The 22507-nt window shown below is 35.9% G+C and overlaps 1 protein-coding gene and 1 long non-coding RNA gene across 4 annotated transcripts; one reads left to right on the forward strand and one right to left on the reverse strand.

Moving 5' to 3' along the window:
- Nucleotides 1–464: 464 nt before the first annotated feature.
- On the forward strand, nt 465–21483 carry marchf2 (membrane-associated ring finger (C3HC4) 2). Of its 2 annotated transcripts, none has more exons than XM_048165007.1 (5): nt 465–664; nt 13413–13683; nt 13824–14037; nt 15221–15430; nt 17761–21483. In XM_048165007.1, exons 2-5 carry the CDS (start codon nt 13508–13510, stop codon nt 17917–17919), a joined length of 759 nt encoding a protein of 252 aa, XP_048020964.1. In that variant the 5' UTR covers nt 465–664; nt 13413–13507; the 3' UTR covers nt 17920–21483. The 2 variants fall into 2 exon arrangements, with proteins under 2 accessions (XP_048020964.1, XP_048020967.1); XM_048165010.1 differs by having other exon boundaries at nt 472–664; nt 13824–14028.
- On the reverse strand, nt 7070–11344 carry LOC125251960. 2 transcript variants are annotated; one of them, XR_007181099.1, is made up of 7 exons: nt 11310–11343; nt 10899–10978; nt 10732–10779; nt 10565–10619; nt 10229–10304; nt 8172–8240; nt 7070–7878 (listed from the first exon to the last, which is right to left on the reverse strand). It is a non-coding gene; the product is annotated as an uncharacterized LOC125251960 (long non-coding RNA). The 2 variants fall into 2 exon arrangements; XR_007181100.1 differs by lacking the exon at nt 10732–10779 and having other exon boundaries at nt 11310–11344.
- Nucleotides 21484–22507: the final 1024 nt, after the last annotated feature.

Here is a 22507-nt window from a genome sequence, read left to right on the forward strand (position 1 = left end):
ACCAAAAAGGAGGGAAAGAATTAAGGAAAGGTGGCCAAAAAATGAAGTCTCTAACAAATTCCTATGATTTTTGTTTTTACTGCGTGTCACGATGTGTGGTACTTTGTACTCATAAAAAAAATAAAAAAAATTAAAATTAAGATTTTTAGATGACATTTCTTCAAAGCACATGAATAAAGCAGCACTAAAAATTAAATATTAAATTAAGTTTATAAATTAATAGTAAATTAAGGCATAAACTTATTCAATTTGTTCACTTGCTAAAATAGAGACTAAAAAGACAAATATTTTTAAAGTTGAAATTATACTTTAAAATTATAAAGTTAAAAGAATGATTCTCAAATCAAACCCTATTTCTTTCACAACACATAAAGCTCTACATGAGCAGTGAACAGTCCTTAAAAATAATCATAACAAAAGGCACTTCTCTATTCACAAAGGCGTTTACGAAAATTCCGAGGCAGCTCTGCGTACAGAAGCGACTCCCTCTACGCTCTTGTCGTACACGGCGCTAATCAGAGACGTCGGTAGGAGGCCGAGTCGTTTGCTGAAAGGATCAAACCCAAAACAAGGCTTGTACTTTTACCTTATCGTTTGTAAATAAGCGCCACTTTCAAAAGGAATTCACCTTCAAAGACAACAGCTCAGCATGGAGATTCAGAAGGTAAGATTAGACGAAATTATGGTTTAATCTGTAATCCCAGGCTTTGATGGCATATTTTGCTACATGGCTAATGTAACTAGCAGCCTAATGCAACTGCATTATTCCACATTCACTCTGACTGGGTCTTAATACGTATTGAATCGTTTTAACTTGTATTTAAACGAATAGTCTGACATCTATACAACATTTAGCGCTATCTTGGAGGACATTTATGTTTCATTTGCAGCTTGTGATGTGTGCCAAAGGCCCACCCAAGACCACTGTCAGACAGCTTGATAGATCAGATCAGATCAGATCAGATGGTTTCAATGTGGACCGACTCTATGGCAGCACAAGCAGTAGATGTAATATCTTGGGTGGGGATACAAATAAAAAAGACAGGGAATGAAAGTGCACGTTCACACACACAAAACTGAAAAATGAAGTAACGCAGAAACACGTTTTGAGCTAAGACTAAGACTAAAGAAGACTAAAAAGACAAGTATTTAAGTTAAAGAATGATTCTTAATTCAAACCATATTTCCTTCACAACACACAAAGCAATACATGAGCAGTGAACAGTCCTTAGAAATAATCATAACAATAGGCACTTCTCTATTCACAAAGCTGCTTACGAAAATTCCGAAGCAGCTCTGCGTCTTCTGTTTCTATTTAAACGAATAGTCTGAAATATGTAAACATTTAGCGACACATTTGAAGAAATGTGTGTTTAATTTGCAGCTCTGGGAGCATTTCATCTAAAATAGCATTGCTGTTCATGTTCTTGTCTCTTTTTCTGTCCATACAGTCCCCCGTGTTCCCGTGTTAGAAAAGGTTACCCAGATAGCAAACTGACATAGAATCAACGTAGAAACGACGTTTCTCGTGACATCGAAACGACGTTGATCTCCGACGTTGATCCGGCATCAGTTTGCTCATCGGGGTAATGTTGAATCAACGTCAGACACTCCATTCAAATCTAACGGAAAATCGACGCAATTGGTTTGGTTACCGAACGTTGAAACGATGTTGATTTTCGGATGGTTGAAACGACGTTGTAGAATCAACACATATTCAACATAAAATCGATCTAATTGGTTTGCTTACCTAACGTCGAAACGATGTTGATTTCAGTTGAGTGAAACGACGTTGTAGATCAACACGAATTCAACATGAAATCGATCTAACTGGTTTGCTTACCCAACGTTGATGTTGATTTCATTTGGGTGAAATAACTCTATACAATTAACACATTTTCTACTTATTTAAAAAATCTCAAAACACTTAATACTAAAAGATAAGCCTGTTTACAAAATAATCACACATCACATTCAGTTAACATTGCTTTAATATTTACAAAATACAGGTACAAATAGCTTACATCGTTAGAGCATACAAATCTTCTATACAAGACTAACATAGAAAAGGCATTTACTCTCAAATACACACAAAGAGGTATACAAGTTAATTATTAGCTATTATAAATAGTCTCAAGCTACAAATTAAAAGCAATATTTACTCAAGTATAAAACTGGTCATGTTCTTTTGTACCAAATGTGTTATTTTTATTGGAGCACAAAAGGAGATGTAAGGCAGAACATAAAGAGACTGACAGCCTGAGTCAGAATTCACTATCACTGCTTCTTTTCTAATGGTGACTGAGACTATATGACTCTCTCCTTTTTGTGTTCAACAAAAATAAAGACATATGGGTCAGTAGATGATTTATAAAGAAATCTTACCCTTGAAAATGGAGGACAGAAGAATATAGCAGATGAATTGGTTTTCCTTTGCAATTAAAATGTAAGTTCCTTGCTCTTGTAACAGGGATGTAAACTCATCAGGGGTGAAAAGGGTGACAGATGTAACCCACAATTTCAATACAATGGACAATAAAATATATATTTTTAATTACTTTTTTAATTTCAAGGTTTATGAATATTTAAATTTATTTCATAATTATTATTGACATTTATATCAAAATTAAAATATTTCATCTTTATCTAAATGTAAACCAGTGTCAATTCATGAAGTGCCCCAATGATTTAACGGATTCACTCCTGTAATTGGATAAATGCGAATGTCACTCCTGAAAATTTGCAGTGCAGGTGGTTCTCTAGCAGCATAAAAATAAAACTGAGTACAGAAAGCAATGTGCATATTTATTATAATATTGCTCATTTATTATAAGTCTATAGCCCCCAGCTGTTAGAATAGCGACTCAGTTATGCACATGCTGTATTGTATCTGGCATTATTGTAGTGAAACTGAGCAACTGACAGTGGAAGGTGTAGGCAATATTTCAGTGAAGTCATCAAAATGTTTTAGGAGCTGAAAACTTAGTTCCTTTCTCTCTCACAAACACAACAGTTACACCTTTTCAATTTCAGAGTGTCTATTTACATAAAGTGCAAATAGCGTCCCTGGTTGGCAAACGCTATTTACACTAGCTTTTGGGCCACTCAAGTTTTAAAAAAGAAGCACAGAAGGCAACGTCTTCAGTGACACAGCAGTAGCGAGTAGGGAGTTCTGGCTTTTGATGCAGGTTCAAATCTGCCTTTTGCTAAGCTCGCATTTATTTTCAATAAAAATGAAAATAATGTTCTAAAAGAGGAACTAAACTGAATGAGTGTTTAATAATATTAAAAGTGTTTATTGGGTAGGGTTAGGAGAAGGTGTAGGGAGGATTTTATTCTACCAATAAGGCAGCATCCATTTAATCATTTTAATAAATACAATCATTTACACTCTATATTACTGCATCCTGTTAATGTACAAAAATACTGAGGTGCAAATAGTATCTGCCAATATTAAGTAGGCCTATAGATAGCATCTATTTACTCTTATTGCAAAGAATTGATACTTTACATGGTGTAAATAGAATCTATCACTATTTTCACCTAGTGTAAGAAAATGTGCTATTGTCACTTAGTGCAAATAGCCACTGCCTTTAATTTTTTTCATTGCAGGTGCACTAAACCTATTCTACAAATCACAAATTAAGAAATTCATAAGCTCAATTTTTTTGTAGATCAGTAAAACTTTGGCCAATCATGCACATTTATGGAAGTATTTTAATGCCAAATGTTTTTGAAATAAAAAGCTTGTTGAATTGCACTAACTGGAAAAAAAACATGCATCACATTAGCTGTGCTTGCATTTAGATGCATTGTATTTTTAAGGCTTGCATTTTTATGGGCTGAAATTCAACATGGTCGTATATTTAAGCTGTGAATATTTCAATAAAAAATATTTCACACACATTTTCATTATTAAAAATTCAATAATTTATTTTCACCTTTCAGATTTCAATTCCAAAATATTCATTCTGTTTAAAAATACAACCTATAAAATTCGACTAGCAATTTTCAGTCCATTTTATTTCGCTTTACAAATTCGCTTCCACAAATTCAGTGGTTCAAATTCGACAGAAAATTCAACATTTCACATCCGGGGAACTGCAGGAAAAGCAGTAGAGTGCCGATGCATGATCTCCATCTGCTGTTAGTCGACTTCACCAGCAGGCGCCGCTAGCGGCTGTTTACAAAGACGAGCAACGGCTAGTAAGTCATCATTCATTCATAAAAGCGGATTTACAGAAATGGAGCAAGCGGTAAGTGAATGTGTGATGATTATCAGGGCCAGTATAAATGCAGAAAAGCTGATAAAGACACAAAAGCTGCATTTATGTTTAATTCAGTGTCTTTACGGTTACTTTCCCTGTTTAGTCTACATGTAAGCAGCTTTCTCTCCCGTGAACGAGATTATAACGTTATTGTCCGATGCTGGTGTACAGATATACATTAAATCTGAGGTAGACATATATTTCTCTCTGTTGTTTAGTTTCCTTAACTTTATATCGCAGCACTGTGTTGTAATACTATGGTTTCCCTCATCCGTCATAGGATTCCCCTGCCATCAGGACATCTTAACACAGCTTAATGGACTCGTGTACAGTGATATAAAAGAGCAAACTCGCACCTCGTTTGTGATGTAAGTTATACTATATAGGCTCCAAGAAAGCAGATACTGGCATAAAGTTGTTTTGACGCTGAACATTTGATTTTCGCAAATTTAGGGACCGTCTCTAAAGTTACGATATTGGTATTCACGTTTCTACCTTCAGTAGCGTTTAAAGAGAATGATTTACAGTCACAAAACCAACTCTAAAGTGTTCATCTAGGTCTCAGGTAATGCAAACCTTTTAGATTTTTGATGCTTATTAAAATAAAAGGTAACACTTTATATTATAGTTAGTTAATATGAACTAATAAAGAACTGCACTTCTACAGCACTTATTAATCTTTGTTAATTTTAATTCCAGCATTTACTAATGCATTATTAAAATCAAGAGTTGTATTAACATTAGGTAATGCACTGTGAACTAACATGAACAATGAACCGCTGTAATTTTATAAACCCTAACAAAGATTAACAAATACAGTAACAAATGTATTGCTCATGGATAGTTCATGTTAGTTAAGACATTATGATCCATCCATATTGTAAAATAAACTGTCAAGTAATATGTGAATATTGCTATGTATTTCACTACTGTATGGGATCATACAAAAAATGCCATAATTTAAAGCTCAATAGCATTTGACGAGAATGATTTACAGTCACAAAACTACCTGTAAAGTGTTCATATGGTGTCAGGTCGAACAGTGATGCGCCCTTCTCTCTCTCTCTCTCTCTCTCTCTCTCTCTCTCACTCACTCACTCACTCACTCACTCACTCACACACACACACACACACACACACGTTAGGTTTTTGTGAATTGTGGGGACTTTCCATAGGCTGCAATGCATTTTATACTGTACAAACCGTACTTCCTATCCCCCTACCCTACCCCTAACCCTAAACCTAACCATCACAGGAACCTGTGCATACCTTTATTTTCTCACAAAACCACCATTTAGTATTTTTAATAATTAATTTACATTGTGGGGACCGGTGGCCGGTCCCCACGATGTAGGTGAACTCAGGTTTATATTACATCGTGGGGACATTTATATACATCCCCACGATGTAATATAAACAAGAACACACACACACACACACACTTGAACTCACACAAACTCTTGTACGCACATGCACATGCATATTCAAACACACCCCACTCAAAGTACATGCATATTATATACTATTTCTATTTTTTAACACGTTCATCACACAATTCATTCTACTTCATTTTCATTTTTCCTGCTCATATATTATCCTGCTTATACAAATTTTACATTGTGTTGCCAAAGCATGTATATGAGCAGGAAAAATAAAATTAACTAAGTAGAACGAATTGTGTGATGAATGTGTAAAAAGAAAAAAAGAAAAGAAAAAAAGTATGTGCATGTACTTTGAGTTGTGTGTGTGTGTGTGTGTGTGTGTGTGTGTGTGTGTGAGAGAGAGAGTGAGAGAGAGAGAGTGAGAGAGAGAGAGAGTAGGGCGCATCACTGTTCGACCTGAGACCTAGATGAACACTTTAGAGTTGGTTTTGTGACTGTAAATCATTCTCTTTAAACGCTACTGAAGGTAGAAACGTGAATACCAATATCGTAACTTTAGAGACGGTCCCTAAATTTGCGAATTGACGTTCAGGGTCAAAACAACTTTATGCCAGTATCTGCTTTCTTGGAGCCTATATAGTATAATCTACATCACAAATGAGGTGCGAGTTTGGTCTTTTATATCACTGTACACGAGTCCATTAAGCTGTGTTAAGAGTTTTATATGTCCTGATGGCAGGGAGCTATGACGGATGAGGGAAACCATAGTATTACAACACCGCGCGGCTGAATTAAACACTGAATTAAACATAAATGCAGCTTTTGTGTCTTTATCAGCTTTTCTGCATTTATACTGGCCCTGATAATCATCACACATTCACTTACCGCTTGCTCCATTTCTGTAAATCCGTTTTTATGAATGAATGATGACTTACTAGCCGTTGCTCGTCTTTGTAAACAGCCGCTAGCGGCGCCTGCTGGTGAAGTCGACTAACAGCAGATGGAGATCATGCATCGGCACTCTACTGATTTTCCTGCAGTTCCCCGGATGTGAAATGTTGAATTTTCTGCCGAATTTGAACCACTGAATTTGTGGAAGCGAATTTGTAAAGCGAAATAAAATGGACTGAAAATTGCTAGTTGAATTTTATAGGTTGTATTTTTAAACAGAATGAATATTTTGGAAGTGAAATCTGAAAGGTGAATATAAATTATTGAATTTTTAATAATGAAAATTTGTGTGAAATATTTTTAATTGAAATATTCACAGCTTAAATATACGACCATGTTGAATTTCAGCCCATAAAAATGCAAGCCTTAAAAATACAATGCATCTAAATGCAAGCACAGCTAATGTGATGCATGTTTTTTTTTTCAATTAGTGCAATTCAACAAGCTTTTTATTTCAAAAACATTTGGCATTAAATTACTTCCATACACATTTCTTTGTGTATGATTTTGTGAATCACCTACACTGTTTGGCTATTCTCATGTGGTAACATTAAAGAAATATTAAGTGCTAGCTACAAAACAAACAAACAAACAAAAAACAGTTTGTAATAAAAAAAAAACATCATACATAAAAGAGACTTGTATCCCTTTAATATAGACTAAAATACTGAATGTCAAATAGTAGCATTTATAATAAATATTTAGCTACTGTTCATTTCTTGCCAAAACCATACTTCTACAGTGCATGGTAATTTCGGGGTGGTGCAGTGTTGATTACTGATTGATTAATAATGACAAGATCAGATTGTCAGATTGTATATCTTTACATTTTGAATATATTTGTTAAAATTTGAATTCATGTTAATAAAAAAGATACTGCAAAGTGTGACATCATATCAGGACTGTTACAGTGTCCAAAGAACACGGCTTAAATGTGAGCATATCAATTTCTTAATTTGTGAAATAGGATTTGTGCACCCCCAATGAAGAAATTGAAAAGGTGTAGCTGTTTTTGTAACTGGAGAAAAAAGTTTGCAACTTTTAAAAATCCTTTCAAATTTTTAAATAAAAAAATAATTTACTGATGTATGACTATTCTTTAAAATTAGAAATCCCACTGTCACAGGTGCTCAGTTTTGCTATAATAATACCCGCACAGAACATGGTAGTAATCAGCCATCCATTTAAAAGCAGAGGTCTTTGTGGTGTACTGTTGGTACATATGTCCAGGCCAACATCTGATGTCCTGATGCCTTCAACTGGGGATCCCTGAGAACCTGCAATAGAAATAGTACAGATCAAAATCATACATCATACATACCCATTACAAAGTATCTCATCTGGTAACACAAATTATCATTCCAGGTTTAGTTTAAGTTTAGCTCAATATACAATATTTGTGGCATGATAATGCCCAAAAGAAATTATTTCAATTCGCCCCTCTGAATATTCCTCAAACGTGGCATTTTGTGAGATAACCAATGACCTTGTCACGTCTTCTTTTACATTGTAATTTTCATATAAGAGAAATAATTAATGCAAAATATGAAACATCCATGCATTTACAAACCTCATTTGGATAAATACAATAGTGGAAAACTTGAATCAGTGATACACAGGAAAGCCTGTCAGTGATGTGCTGTAAAGTAAAAGGAAAGACACTGATAACACTGTAAAACTGTTTTCATAGTGGGTCCTTTTATAATAAAGTCATTATATTATGTTTTTAAAAGATCTTGTTAATTTTGTTTAATAATATGAACAATATTAATAGTAGTAATAGTAGTAGTATATATAAATGCTAGAAAAATTTCACCATGAGCTGTTTGCATGTAAATGAACATAATGGGAACAGAAAGTAAAAAACAGCTCCATCTGAAACTTTTCAATCAAATCAAAGGAGTACAAGCTCCTGTTCTAAAGTTATAGTACACATGGCACACAAATGAGAGGTAGTCTCTCCCTAATCTTACAAAATAACAACCATCCTGACAAACACATGTTGTATGAAGACTAGAGTTGGAATAAAACACCCCTCCTAATCCTCACATATCATATAAATGTGAATATGAAAAAGAGTTATTTTTGTTTCCCCTCCTCAAGTCCATATTGTCCTTTCATCTTCAGGAAGCCATCTTTCAGCCTCCATGCAGTGGTTGGGTAGAGCTACATTAGGTTAGGACAGCCTTAAGAAGTTATTTCATGTGACTAATAGAAATTATGTCATATGGGTAGGGATAAGTATCTTACAGTTCTAACGGTATTGCTACTGCTACTTATTGATCGGGTACTTCAACGGTATTCTTATCGGTTCTTTTTATTATATACAAATTAAGAACATAATTAACATTGCTTTATAGATGAAATCAACTGAAGATAAAAGACATTAAATCTCTCAAGATCTCAGCAGAAGAGGATTAAACAACTCTAAACAACAACTAACACCGTGTCTATACCAGACATGACTTTTTTTGTGTCGCGCCTCAACAGCTAAAAGCTGACCGACTGTTGCAAAGTACTTGGTCTACGTCAAAAATAGAACCGGAAACCAGCTTACTGTCAGGAATTTGTTGTGTTGCGTCACTACTCATCCAGTGTAGACAAAATCACAGATTATAACAGGTTCTATTATTAAACATGCTGAGAAGATGTTACTGTTTATGTGATCACAGATATATCGTACATCACAGCACACATGAGCTTTGAGGCAGTTTGTCTCAATCGAGATGTGTTATAGGCTGCCCACAATATGCGCGGCAATATCCATCGGCAACTGTAACAGATTTTAGATTTTTGAATTTCATCTTGGGATTTCAAACAGAAACCAGATTTTTCTTACCCCCCCCCCCCCAAGAAATATTTTATGTAATTTTAATTATCTAGAAAAAGCATTTTGATTTAACAATTTCTAGATATTTGGAATATAAACAATACGAAAATATTAAATAAGAAAATCATTTTTTGTAGTGCAGTACATTTTTAAATATATCTCCGATTGTGTTTGTCTAAAAGAAGAAAGTCGTATACATCTAGGATGGCTTGAGGGTGAGTAAATCATGGGATAATTTTCATTTTTGGGTGAACTAACCCTTTAAGGTCTTTTTTTTATCTTTGGTTGATTTCATCTAAGGCTGTGGCTGGAAGTTTTTCACTTTTTCTGTTGTTGTTTCTTTCCTTCAGTAATTCTGCTCGTTAACAGCAGGACTGGTTTACGTCACGTGACAAGCATTGATAATGACACAAGAGTGGGTAACTTTTGTCCACCTCGTCTATAGGCAAGGACTAAAATAGAGAAATTTCATATGAATTAATATTGATTCTGGAATAATTTTTTTTTTTTTTTTTTTTTTTTTAAATCATAAACAAATTGCGATAGGTGAATCGATTTTTTTTCCCCAGCCCTAACATCTATATAGCAATAATGAAAAGTGCGTGTAATTTCTCCAGTACCGACGGCAGAACCAATATTGTTCAAGATTATCGATACTCCGGTCTTTCATAATTTAGCCCCCGGGGCCTGTTTAATACCAGATTTCGGTACCCATCCCTACATATGGGTGAGTTCATAAGGATGAAAGCTTGTGTCAGTCTCTTGATTTGTGACTGTGCAGCTATTGTGAAACTCACCATCTTCATGTATCAAGTGTGAATGGCATCTTGTCCTGAAGAATCACAGCTCCAAACGCTAGAGATTACATCTCATCTGGTAACAAGAGCATAGTACAGCCATAACTGTAAGAACCCTAATGATATCTTTACCCCCTAATATTGCATTGATGATATAAATTCAAACATATTAGAGGCTAAGAGTATGAGCAATGAGTAAGCTGCCCAGATTTCTGAGAAAAATAACTTACATGCCTAAAGTTGTCGACCCCCTGGACCACAATCAGCATTTGTAAGTAAAAAGTATTTAAGAATATATCAGTAAAAATACATGCACGTATACAAATAAATAAATACCTTTGAGTGGAACAGTATGGCGTCTCTTCACTTGAAAACATAACTCAAAACAGACCTAGAGAAATACAATAAAATAAATTAACGACCATGATATCCTGTTATCATAATAGTTAAATAAATGATTATAACTATAAGCATTATAACATTATACTTGTCATCTATGTTACCTCATTTAGCTGATTATTTAGCCTACAGGCCTTTCAAGGACAGTCTCACTGAAACAACCCGGGGTTAATGATTTTAAAATGTGAGACTTCTTTCAAAAACAGGTAAAAACCTTACAGACCCACAACTTTTCAACAGTAGTGTGCTGAATGATTGAGGTTTTGCTTACTATAGTCATCTGGTTCATGGCCTTTGACAGGAGGTAACTCAGCTCTGCTGGGGTGCAGGAGGCCATCAGCATGGAAGGATCTAGGAACACAACATGCAATTTGTCACAGAGCCAACAATATTTATTACAGGTTTATTACAAGTAACCAAGCTAGAGCAGAAGTGGGAAGAATAATATACATAATATTAAAAAATAATTTCTTAAGTTAACAGAATTTATATTTTTAGTATTAGAATTCACTATTGTACATACAGTGTCACTTACATTTGAATGTCAAAGACTTCTTAATAAATTAAAAATATAATATAATAATAATTTTGCAAAAGAAAACTGCAGATGCATGGTGATATAGGTGAGATATATTGTGAAATAAATGCATATTAAATTATTTAATGAGCTTTCTCAGTTCACCTGTGTTTCCTCCTCCTCTGTCAGCTTCTCCCTTTGTTGTAGAGGGGGTTTTCTGTCTCCCCTGAAATTACATTAGAGATCAAAACATGTTTGAAATAGTTTCAGCTAATTTTCGCGCTCATGTAAGTGACGTCACCGATTAACGGTACAGCAAGCCATACTTTTAGTTTAAATAAATAAATATGTTTACTATCATTCATTGATAACTTGCCAGCAAACCTTTACAAAACTATCAAAACACCTCATCTACACATAAAGACATGATTAAAAGCCCAAACTTACAGTAAACAAGGGCTCAGAATATAGTTAGCCAACCGCTTCTGAAAACGGTTGAGATGCTAACGGACTTTTTCAAAGACACTAAATCATTTCTTTTAAGTAAATATTCAACAGAAGTGTGTCAGTTACACTTAAGAAAAGTGTCAGGAACAGTTTTATATACTATGTGTGTGATTTTATGGACTAAACTTACCTAAAATCCGTGAAAACAACATGGTGGAATGCATTACTAAGTAATTAATTACTGTAATTTAATGACTTTTCCCTTGGAAAAAGTAATTGATTACTCTTAATTTTTCAGTAATTTAATTAGTTACTTCTGATGTAATTGCATTGAATTCTATGTAGAACTATTTTATATAAAACAATATTGGATTTAACATCAAAATGTCTAATGTTAAAATGTATGTTTTTAATGTAATCTTTCTAAATATGTTGGTCAGTTCAAGAATTTATGCAATTTTATATTATTTCTTTGAAAGAATTAAAAGAGCATTTTCATGTCTATCCTTGTATTGTTCAAACTTGGGTAAAGTTGATTTTTTATTCGCACATTCGGACTTCTGATAAATTCAGACTTTCCAATAAATGTGCCTAAAAATTCATGTTTGCGAATTTTAAGCAGCGACATGATATTGACAACCAACGATTGTCAACTTACAACATTTTTCACAGTCGATCAAAATAGGCAAGTATTGTTTTAATGGCATATTTACTTGTGAATGTCCACTGAATGTCCAATAAAGTGTGATTAACAAGGCTATTGAATACGGATGTCCGAATGTGCGAATATAAAACCAACTTTACCCAAGTATTGTTCAACTTGTTCAATGACACATTGTGTTAAAAATCCTCATGTTGTGTTAAAGGAGACATTTTGAAGAATATCCAAGCTGCTCTTTTCTTATACAGAATGAAATTATATAGTGATTATGCTTGTCCAGCTCTGAAATCAATTAAAATCAAGTTTTTGATGGAAATAATTTTTCAAGCAGTTGCATTTGTGGCACAATGTTAATAATTACCACAATAAAAAAGAGTTACAGCATTTACAATAGAAGTGAATGGGACAATTTTTGGATGATTTAAAAGTACAAATGTGGAGCTTATAATTTTATTAATTCCTTTACATTTTTTTCTGCCTACTCATTTATTATTTGAGCCATAATAATTTATGTTTATTATTTGAGCTGTTTAAATAATCATTTTTACAGTCATTTTAGGGTTTACACCTGTAAAATTGGATGTAACATTACACAAACATTAGCAAGTGTTTTTTTCACACTAAAATTGTTAACAAATTGTTTTTGTAGCTATACTATTGAAACAGTGAGTATTTTGTTGTTTACAAATTGGCCACATTCACTGTAGCTCAGATTGTTGCTTCTTTTGTAAGAAACATAAATTATTTTTGTTGTAATAACATTATTCCAAAAATGCTATTTCTTGAGCTGAACTTGTATTGAACACGTAATATTTTGTTAATAGCGACAGTGATAGTTATATAATTAAGGTGCGGTCATGTTTTCTGTTGTTCAGCCGTTTTTCATGAGTGAGATAAAGTCATTTGAATAGAAATCTACACAATCTGGAATTTTACATGTGGGTGAGATATTTACTCGTGCAAATTGTGCATTGGTTGTCACATGGATTCACAGCGTTGATCAGCAGAAAGCTGCTTAGTTTGAAAGTGACTTCTGTGTGGGCTGTGCTTCATACATCACTACATAATTGATGAAAGACAATGTACCATTTTTGGCGACTGCCAATTTTGCCAAAATTAGCCCCCCAAAATTACAGTGTAAATGTTCTTCTTCTCTGCAGTGATAGGGTCTTTGTGACTTGAGGTGTGGGAGCGAGGCTGCTCCCTGATTCCCCCCGGTGTTCCCCTGCCCCCCGCCCTCCTGGACGGCCCCGAAATGACCACAGGGGAGTGTTGCCACCTCCCAGGCTCCCTGTGCGACTGCACTGGCAACGCTGCCCTGTCGAAAACCGTGGAGGAGGCTGACAACCGCCGGGCCCAATACGTCACCCAGGTCACGGCCAAGGATGGACGTCTACTATCTACTGTTATCAAAGCCCTAGGCAACCAGAGGTAAACAAGATTTTGTGTAATACAAAGCCTTGTTTTATATTAAACATGCAATTTAAACAATCGTACACCTAACATAGTAGTTTTGACAAATATAGTCACATGACGCTAGAGATAAAACTGTTAACTTTGTTCTCTGTTAGCGATCGGCCAATTTGTCGTATCTGCCATGAGGGTCAAGACGTGTGCAACAGCGAGGGGCTTCTCTCACCGTGCGACTGCACTGGCACGTTGGGCACGGTCCACAAGAGCTGCCTGGAGAAGTGGCTGTCCTCCTCTAACACCAGCTACTGTGAGCTGTGCCACACTGAGTTCACCATTGAGCGCCGGCCCCGACCCCTCACAGAGGTAACAAAGGTTAATGCCTTTAGCCACGCCTGCATGGCTTGGCCTCATTTTTCCATTGTACATCTGTACATTATATATTAGAAATGCACCGATCGTACGGCCAGGGATCGAAATCAGACGGTTTTCTGCATGATCGGCCCAGACCGGTAACTGGCCGGTCAGTCCCACGCCTTGCCGATTCTGAGCCGATCCGTTTTGTTGCCAGCGGTGCAGGCAATAACGTCAGCTGTGTGTTCTCTCACTCACTCGTCTCATTCGCTCCAGTTAAGATTGCGTATAATTTTACTAATTCACGCAGGTTACGCGCTCACACCAAAGGCGTGCGCACCACTAATCTATATTAGTGGAGCGCACAAGCCTCTTCTCAGTCTGAGTCGCAAGTACCAAAATGAGTGGCTTACTGTGTTTAAACGTTCACTCAAAATTGTCAAAATGCCTGTCTTGGTGAGTATTCAGTTAAAATCAGTCAGTTTTGCAGCCTAATTAGTTAAAAAAAAAATAGACGCGTGTTGTGTAACAGTATATTGGTTCCATGCATAACCTTTTAAAGTGACAGTGTCTGATTCCTGCTGCTGTCTGTCATGTTAATCAAAGAACAACAGACAAAGAAAATCACTCTGCTCTTGATTGACTAACTTTTGTAAGTAATTGTAAGCATTGATCTGTATTTAATTCTACAATGAAGACTATCTAGTGTTATTTTAGATTGATTACTTTAATTTCTGTAGTTTATAGTTTAAACTGTTTATTTCACATCTCTCTTTATTCTATTGCATTTATTTGTGGTGTTGTTTGAAATGTATTTGTTCTTTTAAATAAAGCATTTTGCATTGAAGAAAAGTTGTTTGTATATGCTGTCAATTATAGTTCTTTGAAAGACAAAAGGAATCAGCAAAAAACGTATCGGCAGATCACACTTACAAAAAAAAAACGGAAATCGGAATCGGCCGATATATATGTACATATTTTTTTTCAAATTAATTATCACTATTGTTGTTATTTATACCATCTCTTCTGCAAAGTTATTTATTTATTTATATCTTTGATTTGTCATGTCTAATATTTAAGCTACATATTTCTCAGTTGAGAAATTATTCAAACAATGCATTTAAATAAGTTACTTCACATTTGAATAGCATTGATGAGGACTTTTCAGTTCATTATCACTAAACCTCACATCATCTTTCAATAGTGGCTCAGGGACCCTGGCCCCCGGAATGAGAAGCGCACCCTCTTCTGTGACATGGTGTGCTTCCTGTTTATAACGCCCCTGGCGGCCATCTCTGGCTGGCTGTGTCTACGGGGCGCACAGGACCACCTGCACTTCAACAGTCGCCTGGAGGCAGTCGGCCTTATCGCTCTGACCATCGCACTCTTTACCATCTATGTCCTCTGGACTCTGGTAGTGTATTACAAACAATCAAATGGATTTACAGTACATGTTTATTCAGAATTCTTAAATTGACTTGTCTGAACATGTCTGGGTCATATTTCACCCCAAAATCAAAACAAAATAAATAAGAAACAATGCCTGGTGTTAAATATGTTTAAAATTCTCATTACCTTAACGGGGTAGTTCACCCCAAAATGAAAATGTTCCCATGATTTACTCACCCACAAGCCATCCAAGGTGTATATGACTATCTTCTTTCAGATGAACACAATCAGAGTTATATATCCTGGCTCTTCCAAGCTTGATAATTTGAGATTTTGAAGCCCAAAAAAGTGCATCCATTCATCATAATAGTACTCAAGGGGGTTAATAAAGGCCTTCTGAGATGAAGCAATGGGTTTTTATAAGAAAAATATCCATATTTAAAACTTTATAAAATATAATAAGTAGCTTCCAACAGACAGCTGTACCCATCGATTTACTCCAAAAGAGTAACCTCTGACACGACTTAGGACGTATGAGTAGCGTAAGCTTAGATGCCTCTCACAGGTCAAACAAATAGGGCTGTGCAACAGATTTAAGCTCCTCTTCTCTTATATCAAAATCCTCTGACATTTCTCTTTAAAAATTCTCGTTTTAGACTTATAACTCGTGACAGGTGTTTTGTTTTGCTCTATCCTCTATGCTTGCGCGATCATCAATACATCATGAGTCGAGTGGGGTTACTCTTTCGCTGTAAATCGATATGTACTGCTGTCTGCCGAAAGCTAGTTATTAAAGTTTATAAAGTTTTAAATATGGATATTTTTCTTACAAAAACATATCACTTTGCTTCAGAAGGCCTTTATCGACCCACTGGAGCCTTGTGGATTATTTTTATGATGGATGGATGCACTTTTTGGGCTTCAAAATCTCACACCTTCACTACTATTATAAAGCTTGGAAGAGCCAGGATATATTTGAATAATACTCTGATTGTGTTTGTCTGAAAGAAGATAGTCATATAGACCTAGGATGTCCTGAGGGTGAGCAAATCATGGGATAATTTTCATTTTTGGGTGAACTAAAGAAATTGTTTTCATTACTGCAATTCAAAGAACATCCTCTTTACCATAATGTAAAAAACCTTGTACTCATTACTTTAACACAACAAATATAATTTTTTTGTTACTTTAATGCAAAAAAAATATCTAGTACTCTTTACCATAATGCAAAAAAATCTTGCTCCTAACACTGTAACCGCTCCTTTACAGTGACAATCTGGGCTTCAAACTCAGTTCCTGGAGGACCACTGTCCTGCAGATATTGTCTCCAACCATATTTTAACACACCCGAACCAGCTAATTCAAGGGCTGCGTTTAACTCCACTATTAGACAAACATTTGCAAACTTTCCTAAGCACTTTCCCTCAATGGAATCCCCACCGCTGTTAAACTTGAAGTGGGCGAGGGAAGTTTATTTGGACAGACCCTCGACCCCTCGATTTTGACCGATGGAGCAAGTCTACTCAATATGTACACTTCAGGCAGATACAAAGACCACAATGCAACCTTTAACCGCATAAGATTTGTAGCTACCTTAAGCTGACTGTTATAGTTTATTGCATTATCATTTTTGTTTGTGTAATTTGCAAACATACAGGCCTGTAGAATAGTGCATGTACAAATTCAATAGGTGAAAAAAACCCTGTAAATAATAAATCATCTCCATAGCGGACTATCAAGGGTTTAGGCCGTTCCGTTTAAACCCATTGCAAGGGTTCCATCAGTAGTGGGCACTAGTGCAGCGTAAGCAATGACGTACATCCGAGTGGATCAATCAAAGGGAAGTTAGCGAGGGAAGGAAATAAAAAAACAAATTGGACTTCAACGCAGCCAAGGATTACTAGAAACTTTCAGGCAGGTATTTTGGAGCTACACTCTGCAGTATTGTGGCCCTCCAGGAGCAGAGATTGACATGTTTTTGCCTCTGCAGTGGCAAAAAAATCTCATTCTCATTGCTGTAATGCATAAAAATCTTGTGGTCATTGCATACTGTAATTCTTAGAAAAATGTGAATTGTTAGTGTTACGTAGTAATACTTTTTGTAATGCCTTTATGCCTGCTTTATGCCTTTTTATGCTGATTTTAATAATAAATAAACCCTTTTTGCTCTGACATGATGATTCTCATACTCCAGAATGGGAATTGGAGAGCGGAGGCAATGTTCCTATCATTCTTTTCTTTTTATTTTGGTTGAAATGTCACCCAGGCATGTTCTTCATGAGATTCACCATTTTAATCTCTAGGACCTGGTTATTGAACCAAAAATGTAAAAACCAAATTGTCCTTGTTTTGCAGGTCTCATTCCGCTACCACTGTCAGTTGTACTCCGAGTGGAGACGAACCAATCAGAAAGTCCGCTTGCTCATTCCTGACACCAAGGGTGCACACTCTACCCAGCATTCCTTGCTTTCCACAAAGCTGCTGAAAAAGACAGCTGACGAGACCATAGTATGAGAGACGTGGTGCAGGGGAACGTGGCCCGATCGCGGTGGTATTAGCCTGCTTCCGGTTCTTGATGCAGCGTCGTCAACTAGAGCCGCGGCACTTTTGGATGCATTCTTTTCTATTTAATCCTTTTTATCTAAATATGTGAGCACTTCATTTATTTTTTTGTTCATCAGTCTCTTTTAAATGTTTTTTGAGCCTTTATAAGTGTGTTGTTTGAAGAAACCTTTTATTTATTTGGGGGCTTGAACAGCCAGGCTGAGGCCCCGTACCGTTCAGTATGCATTGTATTTGAAACAATCAGAAATCTAACTTATGTGTATAGACAATTCCTTTGAGCACAGCGGCGAGGGATTACGACTCAAATACATATGGCTGCTGAAGCTTAAAACCAAACCTTTCTTTCATTTTTGATGTATTGTTTTTGTACTCATCTACCTTCAAGTACTTTCCATCCTAACCCGACGGAGTCGCTCCTAAGCGAATCTCGCGAACTTAGTCCTTGCGATTTAGTCGATATAAATGTATAAATATATACACACTAAGTGAACGAGTAAGCTCTAAGCTTCAATTGACGTGAGTATTATAGGGCCCTTTGTGCTTTGTGAGGTGGCCTGGGCAATGAATGTGGAGGCTGATGTATTTCTGCTGCGATGTAGCGGACGTTCAAAATGTAGGCAGTTGACGAAAAAAAAGTGCAATAACACGCCGCCATTGGCATGATTCTGCCGTGGACACGCGCAGGTTTTCATGCATGCCTATTTCATTTTGCAAATCTCATCAAATTGGTGACTGTTCGCGTATGAATCGAAGGCTGTTTTTCCAAATCCACACAACATAAAACAGCACACGGTGGTTCTTAAGTCGTAGCACTTTCTGACAACGTAGCCTAGATGTGAGCTGATAAAATGTAGATACGTGTACGCTTTTGGGATGCAAATATGTGGCAACTTTATTTGTTGTTGTTGAGTTAGTGCAGATGCAAACAGACCTCTACAGTTCATTGTTCTGAATCACTTTCAAATGGCTCTAATCATTTTTTTTCCTTCATTTTTTTGGTGAGTGTTTGAAGACGAATGTGTATGTGTGTTTACAGTATGCATTTTGTAAGCTCTGGCTCTTTTGTGCTGTTTAGTTAGTATAAATGGCTGAGGTTAAGGATGGCATACTTGGAATTTTGTAGCAGTTTTTCTTGTGAAAGATGCAGGTCAAGCCAGAGAAGGAAGAAGGAATTGTGAGGTTAAACATCATTGCCAGACCAGTAATAAAACCGTCGTCCATGAATGGCGCTACAGTATCAAGTAAAGGCGTCATTTAGCTGTGTCGTATTTGTGCGAGAATCTGCAGAACAGCGACCATCTGAGCTTTTCATTCCCTACCCTACGGTGACGTAATGTGTAACTTGAGGGAATGGTTCTTTGGGATATGCAGTGTTGTAATTAATTGCACATTTGCCACTCCTAAAGTGGACTTTTTGCGCCTTATGCACTTGCTGTGGAAGGTCTAGGTCTGAAAGTGTGCAAATTGTTTGAGGCTTGAACTTTTGCCGGTAAAGGTCACTAAAGTAATTGTTCACCTGAAAATGTCCTTATTTACTCACCTTCATGTTGTTCCAAACATGACTGCTGATGTCTTAATCGTTGAGGAATCATGTCTGTACAACGACAAATTGTATTGACCTTGTCTTTCAAGCTTCAATATCACAATGAAAGCAGATCATACAAACCATGTGCTCCAAGTCCATATGATTAAAGAGGTAATCTTCCCTGAAGCTCTGAAATCTGATTTGCCATGCCTAGTTTATTTTTGAATGTTTTCCAGTGTATTACAGCTTAAAATTAGGCTTTTGTATGACTTCAGTAGAGTTGGAATATAGTGGGCACATGGACTTTTTTTGTTTTTTTACCAATCTGGAAAACTGGTGTGAGACATTCTGGTGAAAATTCATCAGAAATCTTATATCACATAAAAAAAAAAACAGCATGCGAGTTTGGAACGACATGACGTGAGTAAATAATGACAGAGTTGAACTGTTTCTTTAAGGCTAGTAAAATGAGCTACCTAGAATATGTAGGTCCATGAATTCTTTTATTGTAAATTCTGATGTGTCTCAATTGTAAATGTGTAGATAAACTGATGTCTCTGTTATTAAGAAGTGTTGTGTGCTGTAGGTCCAGGGTTGTGTGTGTGTGTGTGTGTGTGTGTGTGTGTGTGTGTGTGTGTGTGTGTGTGTGTGTGTGTGTGTGTGTGTGTGTGTGTGTGTGTGGAGCAGACAGGCCCATGAATGTCTGGATTATTTGCTGACCGCTTTTTTTTTTTTTAAAGGACGCAGCTGATCAGCCTGTGATTAGACACTTGTAGTTAATGCGGCGGAGCGGCGCTGACAAAGTTCAGTGCCAAAAACAAGTGAGTTTGAAACCAAAAGGTGCTTCTGTAGTTGGAAATTCAAACATGCAAAAGGTTTTTCCCTCAAATTCATCCAACACCCCGTCTCTCGAGCTCATTTTGGTTTGGGGAATGGGAGGGAAACGTTTTCCTCTTTAAATGTTTTTTTTTTTTTTTTTTTTTTAGTAAGGGGAAAAAGTTGTGCAATAGATTCACGAACAAAATGGCATTATTTGTTAATTATTTTGTTATTTTTAAAGGGTTTTAGGAATAATCCATCATCATCGTTGTCTTTCCCATTGCTCAGTGTTTTCGGAAGGTAGTTGCTCTTTTGTGCTGGTTTGAACCATTATTTCAAACCAAAGAGGTTTAACTAGTGGTCTTGGATCACCAAGGACAGGCAACTTTACCAGCTTACTGCTAACTTGAACAATGCTGTCTCATTGTTGTGCTTCCACCTGCTTTCTTCCTTTTTGGGCCATTCCCTGGTTATTTTGCAATGTAGGGTTATACATCAAGAGTGCAATTTCAGAAATATTACAATGCAATTCTTACCTATAACCTTAACAATACCTGTATGATATAAACATAGATGTAGATGTTGTTGCATATGAAGGACTTTAGGAGGAGAGGGACAATGTTGAACTCATAATTTTATTTTTATTAACTTGCAGTGGATGCCAATGAGCTGGCCACAATATGCAACCCTGCAAGAGCAGTTCAGCAGCTCGGATGATGTTGTTAATAAAACCGAAACCATCTGTTCCTCCAATGCATGCTTTCTTATTTAAATACAATGGCACTTTCACTAATTTATAATGGAAATGCGGTTTCTGTTGTAAATTTCTGAGGGGGGGTTTAACTTGTGTTGCAGTTTTAAAAAGGAGACATTTCCAAAGCTGAATTGTAAACATGTTCACATAGTTTGATTCATTTGAAATATTTCTAATTTTGCCAGTGTGTGTTTTAATGTATTCATACTGTGTATCATTTTGCTTCTGTTTGTTTTCATTTGTTCATCGAGCACAGGATTTTTATCACTCTGAACTTTTGAAATACTACAATGTTTATGTTGTGCAGTGGCTAAGAGAAAGATGTCTGTAATGTCCTCACCAAAATATGTTGGTGCTTTAAATCAGCCAAGAAAGTGTGCAAAGCAAATTAAAAATGATGCTCTGGATCTGATAACTGTGCGGTTGTTCTTTCTAGAGATTGCTGAAAGGTTGCACGATTCATAATTACAACAACCATTTTTTGGTTCAGCTGAAGCTCTACATTTTGATATTACATTGTACATTTCATAAGAATTTAAAAACTCCTACAGGATGTTGAGTTTGAACTGAATTTCAATTCAAAGAAAATCAACACAAGACTACTCTCCAAAAGGGTCACTGTGATTTTGCCAAGACAGACATGTTCCTGGATCAACATTTTTTTTTTGATCCTGGAACAACATTCCTATCCGAAAATTTAGTCCTAACCTTTTCCCAACCCCTAAACCTAACTCTATAAATTATCCCTAAAATCAGAGGGAAATGATAGTTGAATAACACTCTTGTGGAAGCACCTAACCCAGGTTGTAAGCCTAAACTTGACATAAATGGTAAACTTGTCCCTCAAATCTGATTGGTTGATTGGAATGTTGTTCCAGGGTCAACAAAGATCCAGGAACATGTTGTAGATGTTGTCCAAAATGCCTATGTGCATTTGATGGTCATGAATTTTCCCACCAAGGTGTCATTTCTTCCACATCACAAGTTATGTATTGTTTTAATAGCATTAGGTGATGGAAATTACATTTTGGAAAAAAAACATGGAGAATCTTTTGTCATGCCAACAGATACCTTCATAATTAGCATTATATTAAATACAAATTAATATTTTCCACACGTGCATAATTTGACTATATTAAAGCTTGAATAGAAGTGACAACAATATTCTGTTCACAACTGACATTTTCTTCACACATATTTCAATTCAGGCTTTTTACCGAACACTGTTATCGACACTGAAAATATATTATTTGGAGCAAAATTGTTCAGTGTGGTGGAAATCACGGGAAAACCGTCATTTTAATAATAAATAATGAATTATTTCATGATTATTTCACTCTTTGTTTAAAATGTGGTTTTAAACATTTAATTTCGTATTTGTTTAATTTATTTCCATAGATCTTCAGACAAAAAGAAGAGGTTGAAATCTGTTGTTTGTA

Source organism: Megalobrama amblycephala, linkage group LG2, assembly GCF_018812025.1.
Source record: "Megalobrama amblycephala isolate DHTTF-2021 linkage group LG2, ASM1881202v1, whole genome shotgun sequence".
NCBI lineage: Eukaryota > Metazoa > Chordata > Actinopteri > Cypriniformes > Xenocyprididae > Megalobrama > Megalobrama amblycephala.

Coding starts and splice junctions, on each gene's coding strand:
- marchf2 (XM_048165007.1), top strand. CDS start 13,508: ATGACCACAGGGGAGTGTTGCCACCTCCCAGGCTCCCTGTGCGACTGC. Junction 13,684..13,823: donor AAAGCCCTAGGCAACCAGAG/GTAAACAAGATT, acceptor GTTCTCTGTTAG/CGATCGGCCAATTTGTCGTA. Junction 15,431..17,760: donor TCTATGTCCTCTGGACTCTG/GTAGTGTATTAC, acceptor CTTGTTTTGCAG/GTCTCATTCCGCTACCACTG.